Source organism: Stigmatopora argus, chromosome 11, assembly GCF_051989625.1.
Source record: "Stigmatopora argus isolate UIUO_Sarg chromosome 11, RoL_Sarg_1.0, whole genome shotgun sequence".
NCBI classification, from domain to species: Eukaryota; Metazoa; Chordata; class Actinopteri; order Syngnathiformes; family Syngnathidae; genus Stigmatopora; species Stigmatopora argus.
Window position 1 is genome coordinate 6572905 of NC_135397.1, and position 23614 is coordinate 6596518.

At 38.3% G+C, this 23614-nt stretch overlaps 3 protein-coding genes and 1 long non-coding RNA gene across 13 annotated transcripts in view; 3 read left to right on the forward strand and 1 right to left on the reverse strand.

Annotated features, from left to right (window-relative positions):
* LOC144084562 (signal-induced proliferation-associated 1-like protein 2) overlaps positions 1-14848 on the reverse strand; it is a 61627-nt gene extending 46779 nt beyond the window's left edge. For all 8 annotated transcript variants that reach the window (XM_077613122.1, XM_077613118.1, XM_077613117.1 and 5 more), the window contains exon 1: positions 14688-14848. The gene's annotated coding sequence lies outside the window, so the exon portion shown is untranslated. The remainder of the gene's footprint in view (positions 1-14687) is intronic.
* On the forward strand, positions 1572-10208 carry LOC144085046 (uncharacterized). Its single transcript, XR_013303998.1, has 3 exons — positions 1572-1685; positions 5692-5968; positions 9501-10208. It is a non-coding gene; the product is annotated as an uncharacterized LOC144085046 (long non-coding RNA).
* Positions 14849-15467: 619 nt separating the features above from the next.
* Positions 15468-18462, forward strand: map10 (microtubule associated protein 10). The gene has a single exon (XM_077613271.1). The coding sequence runs from the start codon at positions 15668-15670 to the stop codon at positions 18038-18040; it is 2373 nt and encodes a 790-aa protein (XP_077469397.1). The 5' UTR covers positions 15468-15667; the 3' UTR covers positions 18041-18462.
* Positions 18463-19018: 556 nt separating this feature from the next.
* ntpcr (nucleoside-triphosphatase, cancer-related) overlaps positions 19019-23614 on the forward strand; it is a 32213-nt gene continuing 27617 nt past the window's right edge. For 2 of the 3 annotated variants that reach the window (XR_013303897.1, XM_077613461.1), the window contains exons 1-5: positions 19019-19114; positions 19588-19750; positions 19828-19930; positions 20388-20597; positions 21059-21160. Coding sequence is in view for 2 of the 3 variants with exons in the window: in XM_077613461.1 (XP_077469587.1) it covers positions 19081-19114; positions 19588-19750; positions 19828-19930; positions 20388-20597; positions 21059-21127 (579 nt within the window). In the remaining variant the exon portion in view is untranslated. Of the gene's footprint in view, positions 19115-19587; positions 19751-19827; positions 19931-20387; positions 20598-21058; positions 22191-23614 lie in introns of those variants that run through there. The other variant, XM_077613460.1, reaches the window with a different exon arrangement.

Consider the following 23614-nt stretch of genomic DNA (forward strand, 5'->3'; position numbering starts at 1 on the left):
AATATTGTACATGGTACAAAGGATATTTTAAACCATTTTAAAATACATTACCTGTGATTGGCCAGTACAGATTCAGGGTGTGTACCATAGTTGGGATCCCTCATAAGGATACAAGGCTAAAAAATGAATGAATTAAGAAATAGATGTTCAAAATAATTAACATTTCATTTACCTACTTTTTTCTTGGGATTTGTGGCTTAAGTAGAGTATGCTTGACATACATTAATTTGAAATTAAAATATAGAAAAATGCATACATTTTCTCGGTTTACTTGCATTTCTGGGCTAATTGTGTTAGATAAATGGATAGTATGTCAAATGTGTGTGCGTGTTTACTTTACTTAAAAAAAATAAACAACTCCATTCAATTTGATGGTTGCAATTCATTGCATTTAACATTTTATGTGGGAAAAACAACTCAAAACACCTGTTTGAAACATTCCAGTGGTGGACAGGTTACTGTAGACAAGTATTCATGATTGGATAAAAACATAACATCCCAGAAAGGCTGGATGGGGAGAGGTTTACCCCTTTGTGAACAACTGTGTGAGCAAATGTCTGAGAGTGTAAAAAGGCTGTCAATTTTGAGGGGGATTCATAATATCAGAGGACTCAGAGAATCCAGGGAAGTTTTCTCGCAAACAAAAAAACGATTGAACCCACAACCTAGCATATTGAGATCTGGCAGTAGTTGTAAAAGGTTGAGCTGGAGTAAAAGGCAGTGTCCTATCAGCAGGAGGCTTCACTGCGAAACTCCATCACAACTACCATCTGTGCTTTAATAACCAAAGCACAGCTGCTTTCTTACATATATTCCAAGCAGAGTTTGCAGAATCAACTTCAGATATTATTTCGAGCTGTAAATATGGTGTCCTTCCAGAAAAATCCCTATTTCTAATGTTTATACGAGTGTTCCATTTTCAAAACACTTTCCTTTGCGTGGTTTCGGTGCAGCCTCGTTAAAGAAATGTAATTAGAAAGCAAGATGAAAACAGATCAGCGCAATGTTCCCTTCTAGACGCGTAGTCTATGCAGTGTATGTGGATTTAGAATTTGATGTTTGCAAGTACAGTAATGGATCTTCACTGATTTCAGTGGCTGTGTGAAGGTATTTTGGCAAGAAACACAATCACGTGATGCGCCTTTGTTGTTTTTCTTGCGAAGTTCTCACGCAGGCCCACACACCTGCTCTTAACAAGTATGTTTGCTGTTTTCACAGCCATTTGCAAAGGAAACGGCCATTTGCCCGTTAAATGATTTGATGGGAAGGTTATGTGCGCTCGGGTTTGCACAAAATGCAGATATTCTTGACATTATCCAACTTGGTAGGTTTACTGTATGAGAAGCAAGTTAATTGGGAGTAAGTCATCGTTACTTGAGTTTTGATTTATATCGTAATCCTTGTAGGGTCAGACATAATTGCGTTTAGTGTTCTTAAATGGAAAAACTAAACAGTAAACGGAGTTATTCCAACTACTTCCTCATGATTGCTTTGCTCTGTCTCTGACTGGTTGGAGGTGGGAGCATGATAATAGCAGGAAATGACAGACTTTAATCAAGCTGAATGAATGAACGGCAGCTAGTACGTGTCTTTGAGACACGTTCTCTTTGATCCAGACTCTGCAGGCTTTGATTTGACTGAAGGGAAGAAAGGAGTTTTATTTGAGGACTGGGAAGCCCCAGGAGGTAACACTTAAATTTTCTTGTCACTAAATCTTAGCAGACACACAAACTATTCAAGTCAAGCCTGTGAAGTAGCACACAGATTTAAGAATATTTCTCATTTTCACCTGGAAAATTGAGTCTAATTGGTCATTTAAATAGAAATGGAAACACAATGGCCTATATTAACACAAATTTTACATGTTACAAATGGACATATGCAAAGTTAGGGGGGGTTGTTTATACCCATCACATCTAAATGCAAATAAGGAATTTAAAAATAGCACATCAGGTTTACTCTGAGCTACAAGAGGTTGAATTGAGGCAATTGGACTTTTAACTTTTTCCCGTCGACATACAACAACTTTGTCAATTGACCAAAATCGGTAAGACTACACACTGTAGACAAAGAAACAGCAAGCTTATGTGGGAAAAAAAGGAAACCCTACGAAAACAGGCAGAATAACGCATAAAAAATATTATTTTAGCCTGATTGATTCCATCTGTATCCATTTAGGAATCCACATAGAACCAAAGGAGCCCATATCCACCAAAACAAGTATGAGAGACGATAGGCAGGCAGGCAACGTATTTTCCGTCCAGTATTTTTAGTCCTGCTGATAACAGCATGGAAGGACAATGTTCTTAGTTATGCAGAGTGGAAGAGGTGCTGTAAAGGGAAATGGTATTTTCCTCCAGCAGTGAGCTTGAACAGCTGGCAAAGAAAACAGACAAAACAGTGGCACTCTAATCCATCCCTTCATCCACCTCTTAGTTTGTTCTCTGAGTGTTGTTTGGATTCATCGTTCAATTCCAATGCCACTCAACGTACGAGAGCATGAAAGACAAGGGGGCTGTAGGCACATGGTGAGGCAGTGGAGAGTAAAGAGTGGCTTGCGTCCCTTCATCTGGTTGCTAGGCAACTTTATTTTTTGCCATGAGTGACAGCAGACGTCCTTTATGAACAAAGACAAGTAAAGGGAGGGAAAGAGAAGAGTGGCGCAGAGATGAACAGAGAATATTTGAGAAGAGTTGTGCAATGAAAGGAATAAACCCATTGAAGACAACAAACAAATATAGAAAAATGTCCTTTTTTTAGTTATATCTTAGATCTTTTGTCATTTACAATGGAATAATGTGCAATCCTTCAAAACAGCTATATTGGAAGATCACCCAAAATACATCGGGGTGGGAAAAAACAAGTGACACATCAATCATAGATTTTGGTATAATCAAGCAGGGGACAGAAAAAAAAACAAGAGTCTAAATAAATAATAATTATAGGGGACAGATGGGAAAGTAATTAGAGCTTTCTAGATGTGAAAACCCCCCATTCAAAACACTTTCTCACTTTCTTGCACACAACCATGTGTGAGGATGGGAAAGTGGTGGTCAAGGGTCGGTCCCTGTCAGCATGACATGGCTCCAGAAAATGGTTTGTTTTTGTTTTGGGGAAACTGCCACATTTAGGATGTATTCATCCATGCCCATATGGTCATATAGCTGTTTGTATAGCTGCATATTTCAATAAATTGCAAACACATGTTTAATATCAGGAGAAAACCATTGAGTATTATTGGATTTTACCACAGCCAACAAACCAGACTTTGGCATGAATTAGCGGAAAACAGTCTACGCTGACATTTGAAGAATAAGATGTGAAGTTTCCTCCACAAACAAAACAATAAAGTGGTCACACACATACACACACACAGTTGTGAGGTTTAAATTAACACTCAATGATCTGCGTCATTGTGATGCCTTTCATTGGATTTTTGGCAAACAAGAGAGGGGATTGACGCCAGATTAGGTGTGATATTCTGATAATGTGGGTGGGGGTAGTAAAGACCCAGAGGGAAAATGACATTTTCCATATTGTCAATTGCAGTATGGGAACAAGGTCCAAAGTTGTAAATGACAGAATAAAACAGAACTTTTTAAAAAATCTGAATGGTAATAGTGCTGTAGATTGTTTTGAAAGTTTGGTTCAGTTTTATGCATGTACAATAAGTAAGATGTCTTTCATGTGTAGTTGAATGAGTGTTTAAAAATAGCAAGTCGTATATCGCATAAAAGGTTTTTCCATTTGTCAAGGGCTATAGCATGTTACTGAAGCCGGACAAGCACCATATTGAATATGTCATTTGTTTCTATTTTGTTGTCGTTATTGAAGGATTTTTCATTAGAGAATGAAACTGTCACGATTGAAGGATTAGATTTCCAATCAGTCAAATCCTTCCCTCACCATGGAGGAGCACGTCTTCTCGTAGCAGACCATCATGTTGGCCAGGGAAAGAGGAGTAGAAAAACTGGGGCTAACAACTAAACATAAATCTATAGATAGACGTGACCAAGGTGATTTTCTTTGCTTATAGTCAAAACAAATTTACTTTCAAAGTCACAACTGTAGCATTATATTTGACTACAATAAATTACTCCGTAATCAATCAAGGTCCGAAAAAAATGTAAAAATCGTGTGTCTCCTATGTTTTGTAGAATCATGCAACTTTTTCTAATTTTCCCTAATTGGTAACATGCAGACAAGCCAGGGACCAATCCAGACAACTAATGTGCCAAGTACAGATCAATATGGGAACCGGGCCAACACAGAAACAGCAGACCAATTTGCCCTGATGGTAGATAAAAACAACAACAACATGCAATTGCACTTTGACAAAAAATACTAAAAAAAAGTGGACTTAAAACACAATAGCAGAAATATAAAGCAAAGTGCATTATCAGGGGTAGTGAGCACATGTAGTGGCTAGAGCTCAGTAATAAGTCAGTGAAGGGGTAGAGATGGGAAATAGCCAGAGTTATTTCCATTCCCCGTGCCCGTTTATGGGAACATTTTGAGAGTGAGGCTCTGTTCTCATGGAGGAGGAAGACCATTTGGGAGGTGAATATGAGGCAGAAGTAAGTAAAGGAGGAAGGAGGGGCTATAGAAATACTTCTTTTAGCAGTTTTCTCTTGAAAAGACCATGCTCTGTGTGTGTCCTTGCATTGTTTAGTTCTCCCTCTGGCAAAGGCCACAAAAGCTCCCATTTATCTACCTTGAGCATCCAGCCTTATTGAAAAAATAAATAAATAAAGCCCGTGAAAGGCGAGCGTCTATCACATGTGCCAAGGTGACATGGATTTTCCCTTGTTAACACATACGCATAGCTCAGTCCACACAACACGGTCCTCATCGTTGTGGGGGATTACAGCTGATGACATACCGGCAAAAAGAGGTTGTGCATCTGTTTCATATATTTGCATGTCTTTGGATGAGATCACAATGCACCACTTGACTGGATGGAAAGCGAACATTCTCAGTCAGGCGTGAGAAAGCCACCCCATCAATGAGGCCTTTTTCACCATTTGCTTTTCTTTAGACAGTGTAACAGCACATTGCAAAGAGCAGCTTGCACAGAACGCATTCTGTCAGCCCTGAAACAGAGCGGCCCAGTTTGCCATGACTGACTTTCATCAATTTCTATTTGCTCCTTGTTTTCAAGAGCAGAAAGGGGACCAAGTGTCATTTTATGGCATTGCAATGTGCGCTATTCAGCAATCTGCAGCTCTAATTGCAGAGTGTGAGGCATTCTCTACATCTCTAGCAATGAGGCACAACAGCTGCAATTGGCATGGCATGTGGTGGGTGGGTGTGTTAAACTGAGGTTTGGCTTCTAAAGGGGTGTCAAAGACTAATCCCCTACTGGGAGCCACCCAAACCTAGGTACATAAGTACACCCAAATGCAAACACAGAAGTTCCCCATCAAAATGTGCGTCCGACCACCACGAACGGAAAACGATATTATTTCTTTGATGGTGGAATTCAGTTTAAAAGTAGCAGCTTAGCCACACACTAGCTTTTCTTCTGACTAAAGTAAGTCCTCTTAAGTCCAATAATTACAGGTCGGTATACATTGTGGACTGTATATTGTGTTTTATATGAATTGAGAGATAGACATCTAGACGAGCAACCTTGAAAAGGGCATCAGTGAGGAAGCCCTGTCAATATTCTTGTTTCTTTTCCCCATTCAGCACCACGCATGTACCTGTTCCGCTCTTTCTGAAAGCTAAATGGGTAATGTGTCAAGGGAGATAGTAAGTGCAGATGAAGCCATTCCATCCATAAAAAAACCCAATGCACTGATGCGACCTGACGTGAGGCCCCCCAAGTGACTGAGTGACCTTTAACCCTGAGAAGTGATCGAGCCCACCGATCTGATGAGGCGGACATGTGAAGCAGGAGGGAAACTACATGAATTGAGAGGAAGTGGGAAATCAACAATAACATCCTTCGCCCCAGAAACCAAAGGTAAAAAGTGCTTTCTTTTGGGATTGCATGTAGTTCTAGCATCTCACAAGGTCATCAAGGTCATTCCACATTGCTCATTAATATTTACACATTAAATGTGGTATACTTGCCAAGGATCAAATTCAAATAATTTACCCCATACACCAAACTTGCACTAAACGTGACATAAATCAAACTTTCTAGTCACATTTAGTCTAAAAAATATGAATAAAACATTGTTAGGCACAGCGCAACAGGATCCCGTTCTCTGAATTTCAAATATTTGTTCAACAACTTTACATGAAAAGGCTTTTTTTCTTTACACAGCCAGGTGCATGTTTTGGATTTTACAAAACCCCACAGGAAACAAATACCAAAACGGCTGTTATTCTGGCATAAACAAAAGTTCTGACTAATGCTACGCTTAAAGCTCGTCCAGGAAGAAGCTCACGTTGTCCGTGGGAGTTGCTTTCCATGTATATTAAACATGATGACAGGACATGATTAACTAAGACGCAAGCAACTTTCTCCGCACCCCCTCATAAAAAGTCAAAATGTCATCACCTTGGTGAAATGACCAACCATCCTGTGCAAGGATGCTGACAATCCACTTGTTTACATGAGCTTGATTTAACTCACTGCAATAGCCTGGTTTATTTAAATGATAATGGAATTCATGAATAACATCTTATATACACACTTTAAAGCAATATGGTAGTGATTTAAAGATTTGGATTTAAGTGTGAGTCCCTAACCGTCAGCAAAAAAAACACCAGTTTACTTTGATATTTGTTGTTTGTATGCTTTGCCTAAATGAAATATATAGATTTTGACTTGTAACATTAATGTGGTTATACAGCTGTCCTTCTGGTCCTATTCAAAGCACCTGGCTGAGCATCGTGAACTCTCTATGGCCCTTCAGTCCTGTTTACACTGTAGAGTCTTTTCACATTCAACCAGTAAAACAGTCTGGGCAAAGAGGAGAAAAAAAAGGAGGCGTTACAATTTCAACGAAAACTAAAAATGAATAAATACTCTACTGTACCCTTAGGAGCTCGCTGATCAACTGGATCTTATCATATCGTTGGCGAGAGTTTCCCTGAATGGCTGGCTCCTTGGTTTAAAAGAGTTTAACAAAACAAACACACAAAACCATTTGTATGTGGCTCGGCATACAACCGCGTTCCATCCCATAGTGGTTCACTTACAAACATCCACAGCAGGTTTCAATAGACTTGAGGAGAGGAGCGGAAGAGAGCAATTGGTCTTGACCACACTGACAGAAACGAGGAGGGGAGGGGTTGAAAAAAATCAGGCCACTGTCATATCAGATCACTATCTTCCATCCTCGGTCGAAAAGTGACTTCTAGTCAAAGTCGTGACAAAGAAGGAGAAAAATGAAACAAGTGACATGGAATATACTGCTTAAACATTGAATTAGCACTGCTTGACTAAATTGCTGCTTTTAATGCTGCAGACTCACATGCAAAGAGCTTGGGAATACTACAAGTGCCAGTTTCTCTCTACTTAGTGTTGCATTATTCTCCAATGCTCATGCAATTCTAACTTCTTCGAAACAAAACACACACAGTACATAATAAATAGGCCAAAAATATTGTAGTTATCAGTCAAGTAACACCATTTTTGTGTTTCAGTAACTGAGATAATAATGTCCTGATTTAAGGGAGGAATAGAAAATACATAAATATATATAAGATTCCTACTTCAATGTGACCATTATGATAAAAATGCTACTGATCGTGCATTGTCGGTTCATTTTGCGTGCTTCCCTAACACCACTGGACTTTCCCTGAGCAAATAAAACACATTGGAGGTGGTTTATTCATTAAACGGACCTAATATTTCAACAGACATTAAATAAGCATGTTTTTGGGAAGTAAATCTAACATACTTCTCAATGGTTAAGGTGAGATTTTCTTATTTTAAAAGTCAATTGTCAGCCTGTAAAAGTTGTTGTTTTGATTTTGTGTTTACAACAGATCTCACCATGCAGCTAATTATGAGATATGTATATATTATACATATATTGTTCACACATGTTTACCTATAATACAAGAATGTGTACTCAAATATAGTTACTTGCACTACAAGTATGTGTACTAGTTCTACAGGTATGTCCAGTTGCACTTCAAACATGTGTAATCGTACTACAAATGTGTGCACTTGCATGTACTTGGAGTGCTAATACAATAAGTACATGTACTAAAAATATGTGTACTAATACACATTATTGAATGGCTTTTGACGATGAAATTATACATGAACAAGTTTTGTAATGAATCCATATCCTGTTAGAGCTAGATGTCAAAATGCAAGATTATACAAGTGCAAATATCCAATGCGTTGTTCAAAAACTCTGAGAAAAACATGCCTTTATTGAACTAAATCTATTACCATCTGATTTATGGATTGGTGAAAACAATGAGAAATGACATCCTCCTACCAATGTGTTTTGTCAGTGCTTTAACAAACAGTTTAACAGACCCCAGGCTGACACTAATACGTCACGTCAGACAGCTGAGAACATAAAAGGACCTAACGAAAAAACAACACACTTTCTCACGATTGATAAAAGGCTGTTAAGAGAGAAAGTTCCTTCCTGTAAAACATCGCACATACCCACACGACTTTCAAATTCCCAATAGAGCCCCAAACAAAAAGCAGAGCAGTTCAACATAAACACAAGTCAGAACAGTATTATTTCACCCTATTTATGTACCGAAATGAAAACTTTTGGTCAAAACCTCTTACTGTGGAAATGTCTGTTACACCAAAATCCAAACGCACAGACGTGTTTTGCAGCTCACTTCATGGCACATCTGTCACAGCTTTGCTGTATTGGACTAGTTAATTACAATCAACCTCTATGAAAAACATTTCTCCCCTCCAATTTATGCCATTTGATGGCTCTTTGCCTGACATTCAATTCCAATAAAAGCTGCAGCAGTTGATAAAGGTCCAAAAATATAAATACTAGGTAAAAAATACTCACTCAAACAAAGTACACTCAAATAACAGTGAAAATAACAATTAACATTAGTAATTATAAAACTATAAATTAACCTTTAAACTTAATGAACTCATTGAACATACTTATTATGAAAAAAAACATATTTATTCGGTGTATAGACTTAACGTGATTTTTTTCTTTGCATTTTTGCATGATTTGAACATAATATAAAGAAAAATATGCATTTTGTACCTTTTAGTGGCTATTAAGCACATATTGATATATTAAACGCCTTTCTTTGATTGGTCTACCAACATGTTTTGTCATAGAAAAAGCCGATTACTAGTAATACTACTATCCTTTGCACAATAACTAAAGGATCTGAAATGTTCCTTGCAAGCCTCAGCAATTTACACAATAGTACTGACCTACAACAGTTTACCAGTCATGTTTTATCATTTCATTCCAGCCTGTCAGAGGGGATAAAGGTCTTCAAATACTAAAACTAGGTCAATTGGTGAATTGAATAGAAGCAGTAACTGGATTGTTTGATTTTTTATATTTCACTTTGTTTTTTTGTAGACTGTATAGAGCTGTAAGATAAGCCAGAGAGCTATTGGATCTCTGGAGTCATGCTTCCAGTCTTGTCAACTCAGTCACAGGGCCTTATTCGCAACAGTGGGAATGAGGTATGTACACCAAATCCCTTCTTATCTCCCATTAGAGTCCGGCTTCAACCACAAAGGTCCCTATTTTTTCAGCGCAGTGAATCCCACAGCCTCAAGTTAACCACAAGATTCATGAATGCTTCTAGGACTTTTCCAGGCCTCCAGGTTAATGACTTGCCAATGCTTATTCACTCCATTGTTGTTAAAGAATAGACACAGAGACAAAACACTCAGGGAGGGTCAGGAACTTCCAGCGGCCATTCCCTCCTCCCAACATTCCTGATATGGACATTAACGAGCCCCAAAGGGACAAAGAGGTGTAGGTTATTCATCTTGGCAGGCTTGATCTATGTTTGCAAATCCATAGTGCATAAGTGTGGCACTTTTTGGAGTAGGTACTGAAATTGCTGGCTCTGGGAAACAAAGAATACTCAAAAACTCTGACTAGCAGTATGTGTAATGCTGAACTAGTGCGGATGGAATTTGGTGCTTTTGTTAGTTTAGCAAGACTGAGGAATTAGGAGACACTCTGTCAGGACAGCTGTAGAAAGACCCTTAGTTGGTTGAATTTTCACTTTTATGATAAATAAAGGACTCCGATTTATATAGAATGAAGGGTCATTCAAGCGTCAATTAGAACCGAAATGGTGTTTGCAGAAAATCGCACTATAAAAACAAATACTAATTTGAGATGACTGATGGGGCCAAATGACAAATAGTAATAATACATACAGTTGGTTGCATGCAACTCAATATGTTGGTGCTTTCTGTATATGCAATTATTGGCATATGCTGAACTACACAATGTGTCCATCGCTAGTTTTGTGGCCCTTTTAAACAAATAAACACCTCACATCAAGGCCTACATTTTCTTCTCAGCAAATATATAGTAGATGAGGTCACCAGTTACCTGAACTTACATTTAAAATAGCAATATGAGCTAACCTGGTCAAGAGTGCTCACACTTGTATTATGTCATTAAATCAAGCTATAATACTAAAAACCATAGTTGATTAATTAACAACAATGACTCCCGCCACCAATTGTGCTTCATTATTAATAGGATGGAATAATAGGATATATATAATAAAAGGACAGAGAAGTTGTTAATGTAAAGGAATTATGCATTTGATTCCCATTTAAACACAGGCAAAGGATTTCTCTGCCAAACCAGTCAACAGATAGCGACACATTTAAGTTTCATTCCTCCACATGGTAATGGCCTGGTCTCAGAACGACGCCCTACTTCCACAATAGATGACATTATCCTTTTTATGGTCGAGTAATTCCACTATGTAAAGACACACAGTTTTCATTGTCAGCACCATCGACTCGCTGTAGCGATGATGTGCTGTATTTTACCTTGCCTCGGCAAACATGCCAGGCATGAGCAGGCAAGGATGGCAGCAGGCTCAAACCATTAACCTCCCCTTTAACACCGCACCCCAACTTATTCTTTGACTCTACGAATCCCTGCTGCAAATTGTCGGAGGTTGACAGGGTCATCACCAGGAATGGCATGATAACCACTTGACTTTTGTCATTTTACCATCTACTGAACTGAGCCAACCTACCCTCCAGTCATCACACTGGGTGCACCTAGCACAGAAAGAGGAGCTGGTCATTTAAAGCTTTAGACTGAGTTCAGGTAGTTAAAATTAACAAAAAAACACTTTTTTGGAAAATGAGATAGGTTCTATCTGCATCTACAGGGCCCTAATTTTGCACATAGAGTTAAATTGTGCCATTAACCTCAAGACTAGACAGGGTACTACCTCGTAGACAAGGGGTGTCAAACTCGGGTTGGTTCGCGGGCCGCTTTAACGTCAACTTGATTTCACGTGGGCCGGACCATTTTAGATATAATATTTAGATTTTTTTTTAATAAATGGATTAAAAGAACTGGATTAAAATCCCTGAATATTCAGTTTTTTTTATAGATCTAAAACAATGTTTATTTGAGCTTTTTTATATATATTTTTAGATGTTACAAAATGATTTTTGAACTAAAATCACAGAAAAAATGGATTAAAAAATGACAGTTATTGATTTAAAAGGAGGAAAATCAGGAAATTTAACATACATCTATACTCTTCATTTGAATTTGATCCTAAAACAGAAAGTCGGCACTCATGATTTACTTTCCCGGGCCACACAAAATGACGCGGCGGGCCAGATTTGGCCCCCGGCCCACCACTTTGACACCTGTGTCGTAGACTTTTTTTTCCAGGATGAAGTCATGAAGTAGGATTCTGCGTGTCTAAAAGCAAAGGTCTTTAAGTACCTGTAAATTGTTAAGGATAGTCTTTAGGCTTACCCATATCTGTAAAGACAGATTACTCACCGATTAGTGTACACAAATAAACCAGGAGAGCCATGTTGACAGCACATAAAGTATATCTTCCAGCAGTGCATATTATGATAGCTCATCACAGTACATTTCTTCATGACAAAGAAAGAAAACATGTCCTTTGAGAGGCTGGTATCTTCCTTGATAATGTGGGGGAAATGATAGCACAAGATGTACCTACGGATGTAATACCATTACAATGATTGACATCAATTCAGCTACATTTCAATATCTGACATTAAGGGCTAATTTAATGGTGTTTGCAGCCTCCATCTCAAAGCACCGCTGTGTGCTATTGCTGCTTTATATCTCAGTTAATTACCAACATGATTATCAATAAATCTTCCTCACAGGTAAGGGATCCTTAGATCCAATTTCAGGCATTGTCTTTATTCACTCTGTATTCACACATTAAGACAAAAACATGCACGTTGCTTTAACTAAACACTTCAAACTGCACGTGTGAATGGGATTGTTAATTATAGAATAGACATAGATAATGGATATTGATATTTAGAATCGATATGTAGTAGTATTTTTGAGTTATCCGCAAAGCTTAATGTAAAGCACCTTCATTGTTTGACATGCTGACTCCAGTTGGAATACATGGCTTATTCATAACACAGCACAACCCAATGACAGCATCTGCTTTGCCTGACAGTGATAACTGGGCTTTAAACCTTCTATAAATCCAGACTGCAATCCAAACAAAAAGCAGAAAAAAAAGATCTGCCTCTCAAAACAGAAGCAGGCAGCATGTGATCCCTGGCTGCTTGTTGCTTGCTTTTAAAATGAATAAGACTTGGTTTAGGAAGCCATATTGGGACTCCCTGCCAGTCAGCCTGTCTGAACAGACCTTTGGTGATCCTCATCCCATGCAGTGGGTGCAGGAGACATCTATACAACCTAATTTAAGGTTTACTTGCCCCTGCACACACAACACGCAATGAGTCAGACAAACAGTAGGAAAACCTAACAGGGGAGGAGACCGGTAAAGAAGAAGCCGTAGTTTCGTTAGACATAGCTGATAGGTAATTTCCCATTACGCAACACTCCCTAAACAGTTTTGCGTTATGGTAACAAAATCTTTAATAGGGAAATAGTCGTGTGTCTCAAACACATGCAAAAACAATGTAACACTAGATGGGCGTATCTCTTGCCTAAGGCCACAAACCTTCCTAAACAACCCTGCAATGATAACTTGAAATGTCCTGGGGGCACGTCACAGGAAGCCTTCTCTCAGATGAACCTGACAGGTGTCTTATTGTTCACTTGAGCACACATAGTGCAAGGAACTTTATTTTTGAAAGGCATGACGATATGCTTCAATGACTCATTGTCTGTTTATTCATCCCGAAGATGTTAGAAATAGATAAGAAGACAGTTCCTATTCAAGGACATGGCTTTCCACTATTGGGACAGCACTTTTATTCAAGCTGAAACAGCGTTCACATTGTATCTCAATGCTCGTTTGTTTGTGTTTTTTTGTGTACACGCTGATCTGTGGTTAAATCTTGATGACAAAAAGAAAAAGGTATGCAGCAGTGTACAACACAGACATAGAATAAACTGGACATGAGCATTAAACGAGAAGTAAATGAACCCCATACATAAATAAAAACAGTGCTTCAAAACTTTTGTTTAGTCCACTGCCAAGATTAGTCAGCTGACAAATAAATATATAATTTACTGTTTCATGGATAATATTAAAAATGCAAGGCATGCATAGAATTTGGTCGAGTTCAGAAACCAAAATGGCATTCATCAAATGTCAACGAATGAAAAGAATTGTGCCTTAATGAATGCACGAAACTAGTAGAAGGATAGAAAATATACTTGAAAAGCTGAGATGGGACTATGAAACCAGAGGGAGATAAATCAGAACCTATTAAATTATGCAATGATAATTTGCATTTGAACTCCAGTGTACTGTTTGAAGCTCTTTATTAGGTATTTAGATCTTGTGGCGCTTCCGAGAGGAAGACGGTGCGGGTACGGTTGATTGAAGATAAACATGACTTGACTTGTTTGGTTTCTCAGGGGACATAGGCCACAGAGGCAGTCAGCAATTAGACATGCGTATTGTGTACGTGCAACTGACAGATTATATTGAAGCACTACTTAACTTGATGAGGAAAATAGTTATTTTACCAATTTTAGTGACAATATAACAGCCAAAAATATGCAAAAGAAAAAAAGCAATACTTCCAAACACTAGTTAAATATGACTGAATTAAAAAACATACAAACAACCAGACAAACAGACTTGAATTGTCAAATTGCCTTCAAAAAGAGAAACAACGAAATCTTTGTCGCCCTCTACTGATCAAAACGAGTACTGACCCGAAGAAACGAACCATTCAGAAATATTTCACGGCGATTCCAGGTCACATTATCAAATAATAAACATAAACTTCACCACCAATGCCAGAAACAAAGACCCACTATTTGGTAGAAACCGTATCTAATATAATAACTTCGTTTCAAATTACTAATGTATTTGTCACCCAGCCCTCAATTTTAATAATAAGCAGGAATATGCTCTACAATAAAAAAAAAATGATGACATGCCTACCAAATATAATAAATTCGAATCGTTTTTTAAATAATAAGGCCAAAAAGTCACTTTAGCTTCAATTCTCACACTAAAATGAAGAGTTTCTAAACCGTCTCGCGGTCGCAAGGACTCTACAGTTTGAAGCTAAAAACACCTAAATGTATTTCCTCAGAAATCTCTTTGGTATGTCTTACCTAACTTGCATCGAGAGTGACGCCTCTTGCACCCAAAAATATCCTCATCGGCTACGGGGCAGTTGTGGTAGTCGGGCTCGCACCCGCACCTTTCTTTCCCTTTCAGCTGGAGCCTCCAGACTGAAACGGGCGCAGACATTCAGCAGCAGCTCGCTGCGCGATGACAGCACGCCGGGAGAAAGTCCCCGCCCACTGGCGCTCCGGCTGCTACCCAGTGCGATGGTTTATTTACACTGTCCTTATTGTGCGCACATCTATTTGTGTGTCTAAGCGAAATTAATTAAATATTAATTACATGTGTGTGTATTGTCAATGCGTAAGATGACCTTATTAGCAACTAGCGATTTTTCAGTCACAGCCAAATTCAGTGGCACTTATCATGATTCAAATCCTCTGTCAATGCACGTTTGATTTTATAACTTTAAAATAGTTAAATTGTTTGATCGTTTTTATTTAAATTACTTTAAAAAACGCTATTTCACGCTCAAGGTGGAAGTAAGTTTGCAGTCAATCGGGGATAAAATAAACTACATTCCCCATGCAGCTGCAAAACACCAATGACGTACTAAATATGGGACATTTGTTGCCATGGCGGCGACCAAAGTTGCAATATGGCCACCTTCGGTTGAACATTTTGTTAGATATTTCACTTATATTTGTTAATAGTCCATTCGTACTATCTAATAAAATAAACGTGATAACTAATGTGGTTATGTAGTCAAATATTCGGCTTATTGAAAGGTAAATCCAATTTGGGTCATTTTAACATAATAACAAATATCCACGGAATAATTTACAAAATGCATCTTTATATTTGTGTCATTTTGGTTTCGTATTTTGTACGTTTTAATTTGTATCAAAACCGGATATCCTGTTTGAAGGGGCATTGTAGTGGTTTCTTCCGGCTGACAACTAAATCTACTTAAGGTTACCTGAACGCAACCTTTCACGTTATTATCATTTCCTACATCGTAATTACCATGTCATCAGACCAAGATGGAAACCAGAAAAAAGAGACACTGCTTTTATTTGAGCTTTTAGTGGAATATATTCAGATTGACGGTGAAAAGAAAATCTCCGACACGCTTGCTGTAGGAATCCGATTGTTGGATTTCCCAACGCTGCTTGTTTATCAGCCAAAATTTGGAGGCGATAACAACATTCAATGCCGACAGCAGGACAATAACACGCGATGGATATATTCTTTTAACAGAGGCAAGTCTTGCTTCTTCGAAATGAATCTGGACTCCTTATATACGCAACTCATCAGCACGCCTCTGTATGTTATGATTCTTGATGTGAAAGACGAGATACCTAAATTATTAGGGACATCTCTCATCTCCATGGCAACAGTTGTGAACAGAATCAAGCAAGATTCCATTAAACACGATGTCGCTGGTTGCTCCTCATATGGAGAGAGAGGTCTTGTCCGTGTCTGCAACCTTGCAGAGAAGCCAGTTGGAGTTATTTCACTGAGTTATAAACTCCTAATTGTTGGACTCGGTCTGCCATCACATGTGACCCAAAAAATACCGGTCCACAGGGAACAGTGTGCTCAGGAGGACATTGAAACGAGTGATCCAAGCCAAAAGTTGAATTTGGGTTGTACAAGACTTCAATTTCCCTCCCAGGATGGCGATGTTGGTAGAAATATTGTGGATAAACAAGCCGAATCCACTCAGACTGAACATGACACAATCAGACAAATACACCACACATTCAAAGAACGCAATGGTTTTGAAGAAGACCTTGCTGTATTTTGCCCTCCACAACTTTACTATTGCAATTCCGGCAAGGAAAAACACAAAACCCAAGGAAGTGAGTACAGATTAAGTCAACCGGATTCATCAGCTGTAGCATATGAAGAGTCATTCTCTGAAAATGAACATTCCTCAATCACAGACCAAGCATTGGAAATTGCACCTAAGAAAACTGCAAGTGTATCTACAGATGTTGTTGAGGAAGCTTTGAGACCACTGCCTCTCCTAAATGCTCTTTTTGTTGAACTGTCACAGTTAAATGTCCACAACCTGCACCGGCAGACTGTGTCAAATCGTCCAGATTTGGTTTCTGTTTGTAAACATTCTTCCACTGAGTTCTTAGACGGACAGAGAAGCTTACCAAAGACCTCAAAATCAAGTCCAGAACAGGAACGCAGGCGAGGATATGGTCCTTATTTGAAACATTTGGATTACCCCACAAATATTTCTCCACGGAATCCGAAAACTGACCCTGAAGGACCATTGCAAAACAACCAAGCTTTAATGGAAAGTAAACCGCACAGAACAAAACTTGTATATGGGACAACAAAATCATACAACCTAAGGCGACAGAAAAACAACACAGTGGCGAAAAGTCGGGACTGCATGGTGTCGCATACTGCTGAGGAAACTACTTCAACTGCATTTAAAGGAAAGAAAAGAACCAAACAAAATAGTTGGATTCCTAAAGAAAACACAAAAAAGACCGAAAACATGGACGTCTCTAAAGAAAACGCAAAAAAGACGGAAAACATGGACGTCTCTAAAGGAAACACAAAGAAGACAGAAAACATGGACGTCTCTGAACAAAACACAAACATGACCCAACACATGGAAGTGTTTTCTGTACTAGAGGATTCGACAAAGCATGAAGTTAGATCAGAGCTCCAAAGTCCGAAGCAAGACGAAGCCCTTTTGGTTTCGATCCCTCGCATCAATGATGAAGATAACGCCGCAAGCAGCATGCTCCCTAAAATGAGCGTAACATGGACTAAATCAGAAAGTCATAATGTGAAACTGGACTCTAGTAGAAATAGTAGAGACGGCAGCCCCTTGTTTTCATCGCCAGGCTCTGAGAAGGAAGAAGACTATGCTGACGACTTTAACAGTTTCGAAGCCGTTGATACAGACGGCACGAGTAGTCCCGAGCCTGCCCAAGAAGCGGCTCAGTTTCTCCGTCGCTTCCTCGCATCAGATTTGGACTCGGAACCTGTTAAGGAGAGGCCCTTCCTCCCTTCACCTATTCGAGGTGGAAGCCCTGTACAGCGGATTTTAAGAGGTACACAACCAATGCGTCCTCAAAGAGAAGACGCTGCACTCAGTTTTTCTTCTAATGAGGACCAGGAGGAGGGATCAGCCTCCTTGGAAATGAAATGCTCGAAAAAAAAGGAGGAGAATTCTGCAGCGACATCATCAAGAGGCCAAAAGAGTGAAAGCAGCAGCCTTGATTTGGAAGGTTCTTTAAAGTCTGTGAGCTCTGATCCCCTAGAGGCTGAGGAACTGAAAGATGATCTTGGATCTTTGGACTTTAGAAAGGAATATCAAGATATTTCAGAACTTGTGGGCTTTAAGCTCCCTGGGTATACAATGTAGACTTCACCACATTCACACAGGCCTCATTAGCTTCCAATATTGCATATTTTTCACATATTTATTTGTACTGGTTGAAATAAACTATATGTGATTGTTTTCGTGTCAATGTTATTATTTCTTTTTAAACTAATGTGTATACAGCACACATTAGCCCTAAATGTAGTACTTTTTTATTTGAAATTTTAGGATAAAGTTAAATGTTGAAATTATTTTTTTTCCACTTCCTAACTTTTCTGTACCTTCACAGCAATTTTTGGTCAAAAGAAAAAGCACTGGTCTGGATGTTGTATATAGACATGACTGTTGAATACTAGACTGTTTTGTTACAATTTTAAATTGCATACAATTAATGAACTGAAATATGTATTATTATGCAACATTTGATACAGTTTTCATACAAGAATAAACTGCTTAAAATTAAACCTGGTGAGATTGCTACTGCATTGGCAAACATTTTCTGGAATATCCAACCAATGCATTGCATTTTCCCATGCCATATAATTTAGTATTGAAATGTGGTACACTTTGAACCAAAATATTTTTGAATTCATGTTGAAGTTATGTTATTTCATATCAGTTAATTGCTTTCACATCTTTTGTATTATTTGATAGGCAAAAACAAATTGAGTTAAGATTAGTGTTGTGGTTAATTAGAGGGTATAGTTTCAAGCAGAAATCAATGGCATATATATTTATGCAGTAAAGTGTGTGCTCTATTATGTTGTGGTAATCAAGATAAGTATTTTTTTTCTTTGCATATACAGTTCATTGCCTATTTTGGCAAAACTATGCAGGTAATGAGCTGCAAATCCATAGTTTTCATACAGTATTTATTCTTCAGACAACCCTAGTTTAAAATAAATAATTTACTGCTAGATTGTCAAAAGATATTAACAAACTCATAAGTCTGGCTGCCCACAAGTAATATTGATAGAATCCTGCGTTTTAAAAAGTTATTGACAGCATCATTGGAAAAACCTCTGCGCATGCGCTGCTTATGTTTGCGGAAGTAGAGCAGCGTGGCAAACGACGGCTACCAAATGATTAGACACGTTTTTTTAACAGGACCTCCAGGTAACGCAGCATAAATCACTGCACTAATTTTGAACATTTATTACAAGCGCTTATCAATAATTAAACGGAACACGTTTAACAACCCCGATCCAGCATTTTTTTCTCTGATTAGCCTTGACTCGCTTCACGTGCAGTATCATGCCTAAACATTAATAAACTAGAGGTAATGCATTCATAACGATGCCCGATTTATGTCAAAAATTCAGAACTGAAATAATTATTTCATATCAGTTTTATGCCACAATTGTGCCTGTTTAATTCAACATGTTCTGTCATTTCACACAGTAAGTTTTTTATAACGCTAACATTAAGACACGCCCCCATCATAAATAAGCAGAATAAATAAATACAATAGACATTGATTGACATCGGTCGTTTATAGCATCCTGGTTAAGTGGGCAACTTCCTCATAATAAGAAAAATTCTTGTTAGATGTGTAATTGTAAGTGAATAAAACAGTATTTTTGCTGTAGGTGTGGGTAAAACCACTTTGGTCCAGAAGGCGTGTGATACGCTTGTGTCCTCGGGACAGGAGGTGGAAGGCTTTTACACGGAAGAGGTCAGAGTTGGAGGCCGCAGAGTTGGGTTTGATGTGGTCACACTGAGTGGAGAAAGAGGCCACCTGTCCAGAATCAGGTAGTCGAAATATCAAACAAGCTTCTCTCTTTTGATCCAGTGTTTGAGTTACTCCGGGATTTATTTTTTCCCCACAGAGACATCGTGGGGGAGTCTCACGGCAGAAGAGATTACACAGTTGGACAGTATGTCGTGAATTTACCTTCATTTGAAGGCCTCGCCCTCCCTCTCTTTAAAAAGGTAAACCACACATTGCTGTGCCTCTTATAATTACCCTTCATCAACAGATCATAGACCGCTGCTTTTTATTTCTGCCTAACAAAGCAAGCCTTTTGATTTTCTTAAAACGGAGGCATAATTGTAAGCCTGTGAACGCATGAATTCCACAGTGACATTTCTAGTAGGAGTGGAGCCGCCTGATTGTCACTGACTATGAATATCCTGCTTGTAAAGTGAGCCCAGAAAACCACCTACGCATAAACTGTAAAGGAAAGTGTCAATGAGCTGTGTTTGCCATTTATCTCCTATAAATGCCTCTCTGTAATTAAAACAACTTTCTAGGATCGTGCAGTCTTTTCCCCTTATGCCACTTGCTTTCTTGATGAGTTATTCCTCATAGTACTAAAATAAATTTAGGATTAATAGTGTCCATCGATTAAAATTGATGACCTTACATTCAATGCTCTCCTGTGTTAAGGTGGAATCAAGAGATGGGGGCAGCAAGAAATTGTTTGTCCTTGATGAGATTGGGAAAATGGAACTCTTCAGTCAGCCATTCATCAAAGCGGTGAAACAGGCATTTGACTGCTCCTCCTGCACCATCTTGGGCACCATCCCTATTCCCAAGGGGAAACCGCTTAGCCTGGTGGAAGAGGTGCGGATTAGGAGCGATGTCAGGGTGTTCACAGTGAGTACGAGCATAAATACATTATACTCGCAAAGAAAAGTGGGTGGGGCAGCAGGCTATGTAGGTCAATTTTAAGAGCTTTTAGTAGCTCTACGACCATGTTTACACTTTATTCACACGGTCTTATTTTACAGCCAGTGTGTTGTGTACTAGAGAGCATTGCTCTGCATTATCCGTCTCCTGTCGCAGGATTTGCAGTGCATGTGGGACTGATTGAACAAACGACGTCACTAAAATGTTCAAATACTTCATGTGCATTTCCGTTATGAGTGTTATTGGGCGAAGTACTTATTCAAGGTTTCAGTACTATGTATGTTGAGGCGTAGCTCATTGCATGAATGACTGTTTAACTAAAATATTGATAAGGTATTTACAACTTGGAGTATGATAGTCCCACCATGTATTTTGTGGGGTTATCACTTAGTTTCCAGTCAATAGTAGTATTTTCTTTTCTTTTCCAGGTGTCAAGGGAAAACAGAAATACCATAATCCATGATATTCTCGCAACACTTCAAGAGTGTCTAAAATAACAACGCCAACATAAGAAAAGCGACTCTAGAAAGGTAAACATTCAGTTAAAATAAAATGTTCTCTTATTTTGGTAATCCATGATTTCATGCAGTTTGGAAAGGTTGTGACCTGACCAACGAACTGTTCAATGAGAATGCATTCTTTCTTTTTTTCCCCACTGTGCCAGCTCAAAATGGATTCGGTTCTGAAATATGTATGAATCACATTACTTTATGTTGTTAAATTGCTATTGTCAAACTAGTACTCATACACAGTCCCTATTATAATTAAATCAGTATATAGAAACAGTCTGCAATATGGAATCAACACAGTCTCCTATATAAAACATTTGTGCTTCATTCTTTAGATAGTAGGGGCGAAAAAAAGAAACCATAATCAGTTTTTATGGAGTTGTCATTTCATTTATTCTCGGTAATATAAACTAGTTTGATTATCATATGTTGCATGCAAGATGACAAAAAAATTGGAGTCCAATGCACAATTTATAATTTTGTTTGCAACAATACCTGTGAGGCAAAGGTGGGTCAAATAAACATACAAACCCATAAATACTCACTCTTGGATTTTGCATTTCGGCCATGATCATTATGTGATTTCAATCCATATCATCTCAGATTACTGTTGAGGATAAATATTTTGATAGACCTTTAGAGGATTTTGGAGTTTTAGAACGTATTGATGGGGGATTTAGTTGGTTCCTGCAGTTTAAAGAGGTTTTATGGCAAGCACAAATGCTAAATGAGGCCTGTACAATTTTGAGAAATAATCCTTTACCAAAACAGTGTGTGCTGTGTGTTTGTCTAGGAATGCTTCTGAAATATATTTTAATTTCAGATTATAGTCAAACAGGAATCTTTGTCATAACTCAATTTACTGCTACACAAGTACTTGAATAATCATGCCTTTTGAATGACAATTTAGTTAGGTTTCTGCTTATTTCATTCAGAAGAGAAAACTAGTCCACATTCTTGGTGTTTTATTAAATTATATATGAGGCAAAACTCTTCTGGAAAAACTAATCCTAAAATAGTAGTACTTTAATTTAAGGTCTTTTCAGAAGTTATAACTTTTCTATTTTCCTGTACTATTCAATATTCAAATACCAGTAAATGCATTTTATCCAGAGTTGAGAAGATTCATGTTTTTGACATTGTTGTCATCTTCTGTTCTTTGAAATCTACCGCAGCTGGTTTTAAGATTTAGTCTGTATCTAGAATAGAGCTTCAAAATTCCTCGTTTGAATTGAAATTGAAGAAGCTTCCCTCTAGTGTGAGTATTTAATCTGCAGATCATATTGAAATTTTAGTAATGGAAATCCATTAGCAAACTATCGACCTCATCTCTGATGCTTTTCCGGTCACTTCAAAGTGAAACCAAACTTTTGGCTTATTTTTAATATTGCTTGTGTAACTGACGTAAGCTGTCAGGCCAGCTGCGGTGAGTGTAGCCAACTGTGATGTGCGTCAGACATACTGCTGCGCCAGCATCTGGTCGCTCGGTGGCTACGTAGACGCGGCTGTCCATTCGCTCGCACACTAAAGCAGTGCGGGAATGGTGCTGCCGCTGCTAAACTTCCATTGCAGGGTTATTTTGGGCACAGATTTAGTGAGAAATTGTAGCTGAAGCAGTCTACAGGGTGGTGAGAGCTGCTGCTACTGATTGGCATGGTAGTTGCTAGATTATGTACAAGTGACATTGACCTTTTTCAGGTTTTTGGTTATACAGAAAGGAATGATCTAGATAAATTGATCAAAATGTCATGATCTTTCAGATATGCTGTTTTGTTAAAAAAACATTACAATTAGTGGTATACTTACTTTGTACTCTTTTTAGTTTTAATTTAATTTGCTTAGTGGCCTACCAGGCTTTCAAGCACTGAGTGAAAACCTGAAATTAGAGTCATCATAGTTTATATCCACCATACTGTTTTCTTCATCCCTCAGTCTCTTTAAATACATTTAAACCTACTCAAATTCATACATATTGTAGGTCTACGCTCACCAGCACTTCTAATCCGAACAAGTACCATAGAAAATAAATGGATATTAGATGAATCAACATTACATTGGGTTTAAGTATGGTCATGACGAATAAAGTTTAATCTAATGTCATTCTTGCTCTTTTATTACTGTGAATGACCATTGTGCAACCATTGTACAAAATTGATTCACCTTAAGTGCATTAATGTTCATTGAGCCTAGGCAGTAGAGTGTTAGAAGACACATTAAATGGCCTTGAATGGATATATGGAGGCTAAACGTCAATTTCTTCGAGATACGTATAATGCATTCACAGCAGTGCATGGGACAGATGTCTTTCTGACACGCTGCTTCATTTATATCCCTTCACACAGAAATTCAAGGAGCTTACTGACAATCTAGGACAAAAAAAGAAGCTTGCTGGGAGGAAGAACTAGGGGTGGGTGGTGAGGTAGGGGATATTACTGGCTAGATATTATGAAAAGGCATGTTTTGCTTTCATTTTTC

Bases quoted from the DNA above. Each gene is read 5' to 3' on its own strand.
- map10 (XM_077613271.1), top strand. From the start codon at position 15,668: ATGTCATCAGACCAAGATGGAAACCAGAAAAAAGAGACACTGCTTTTA.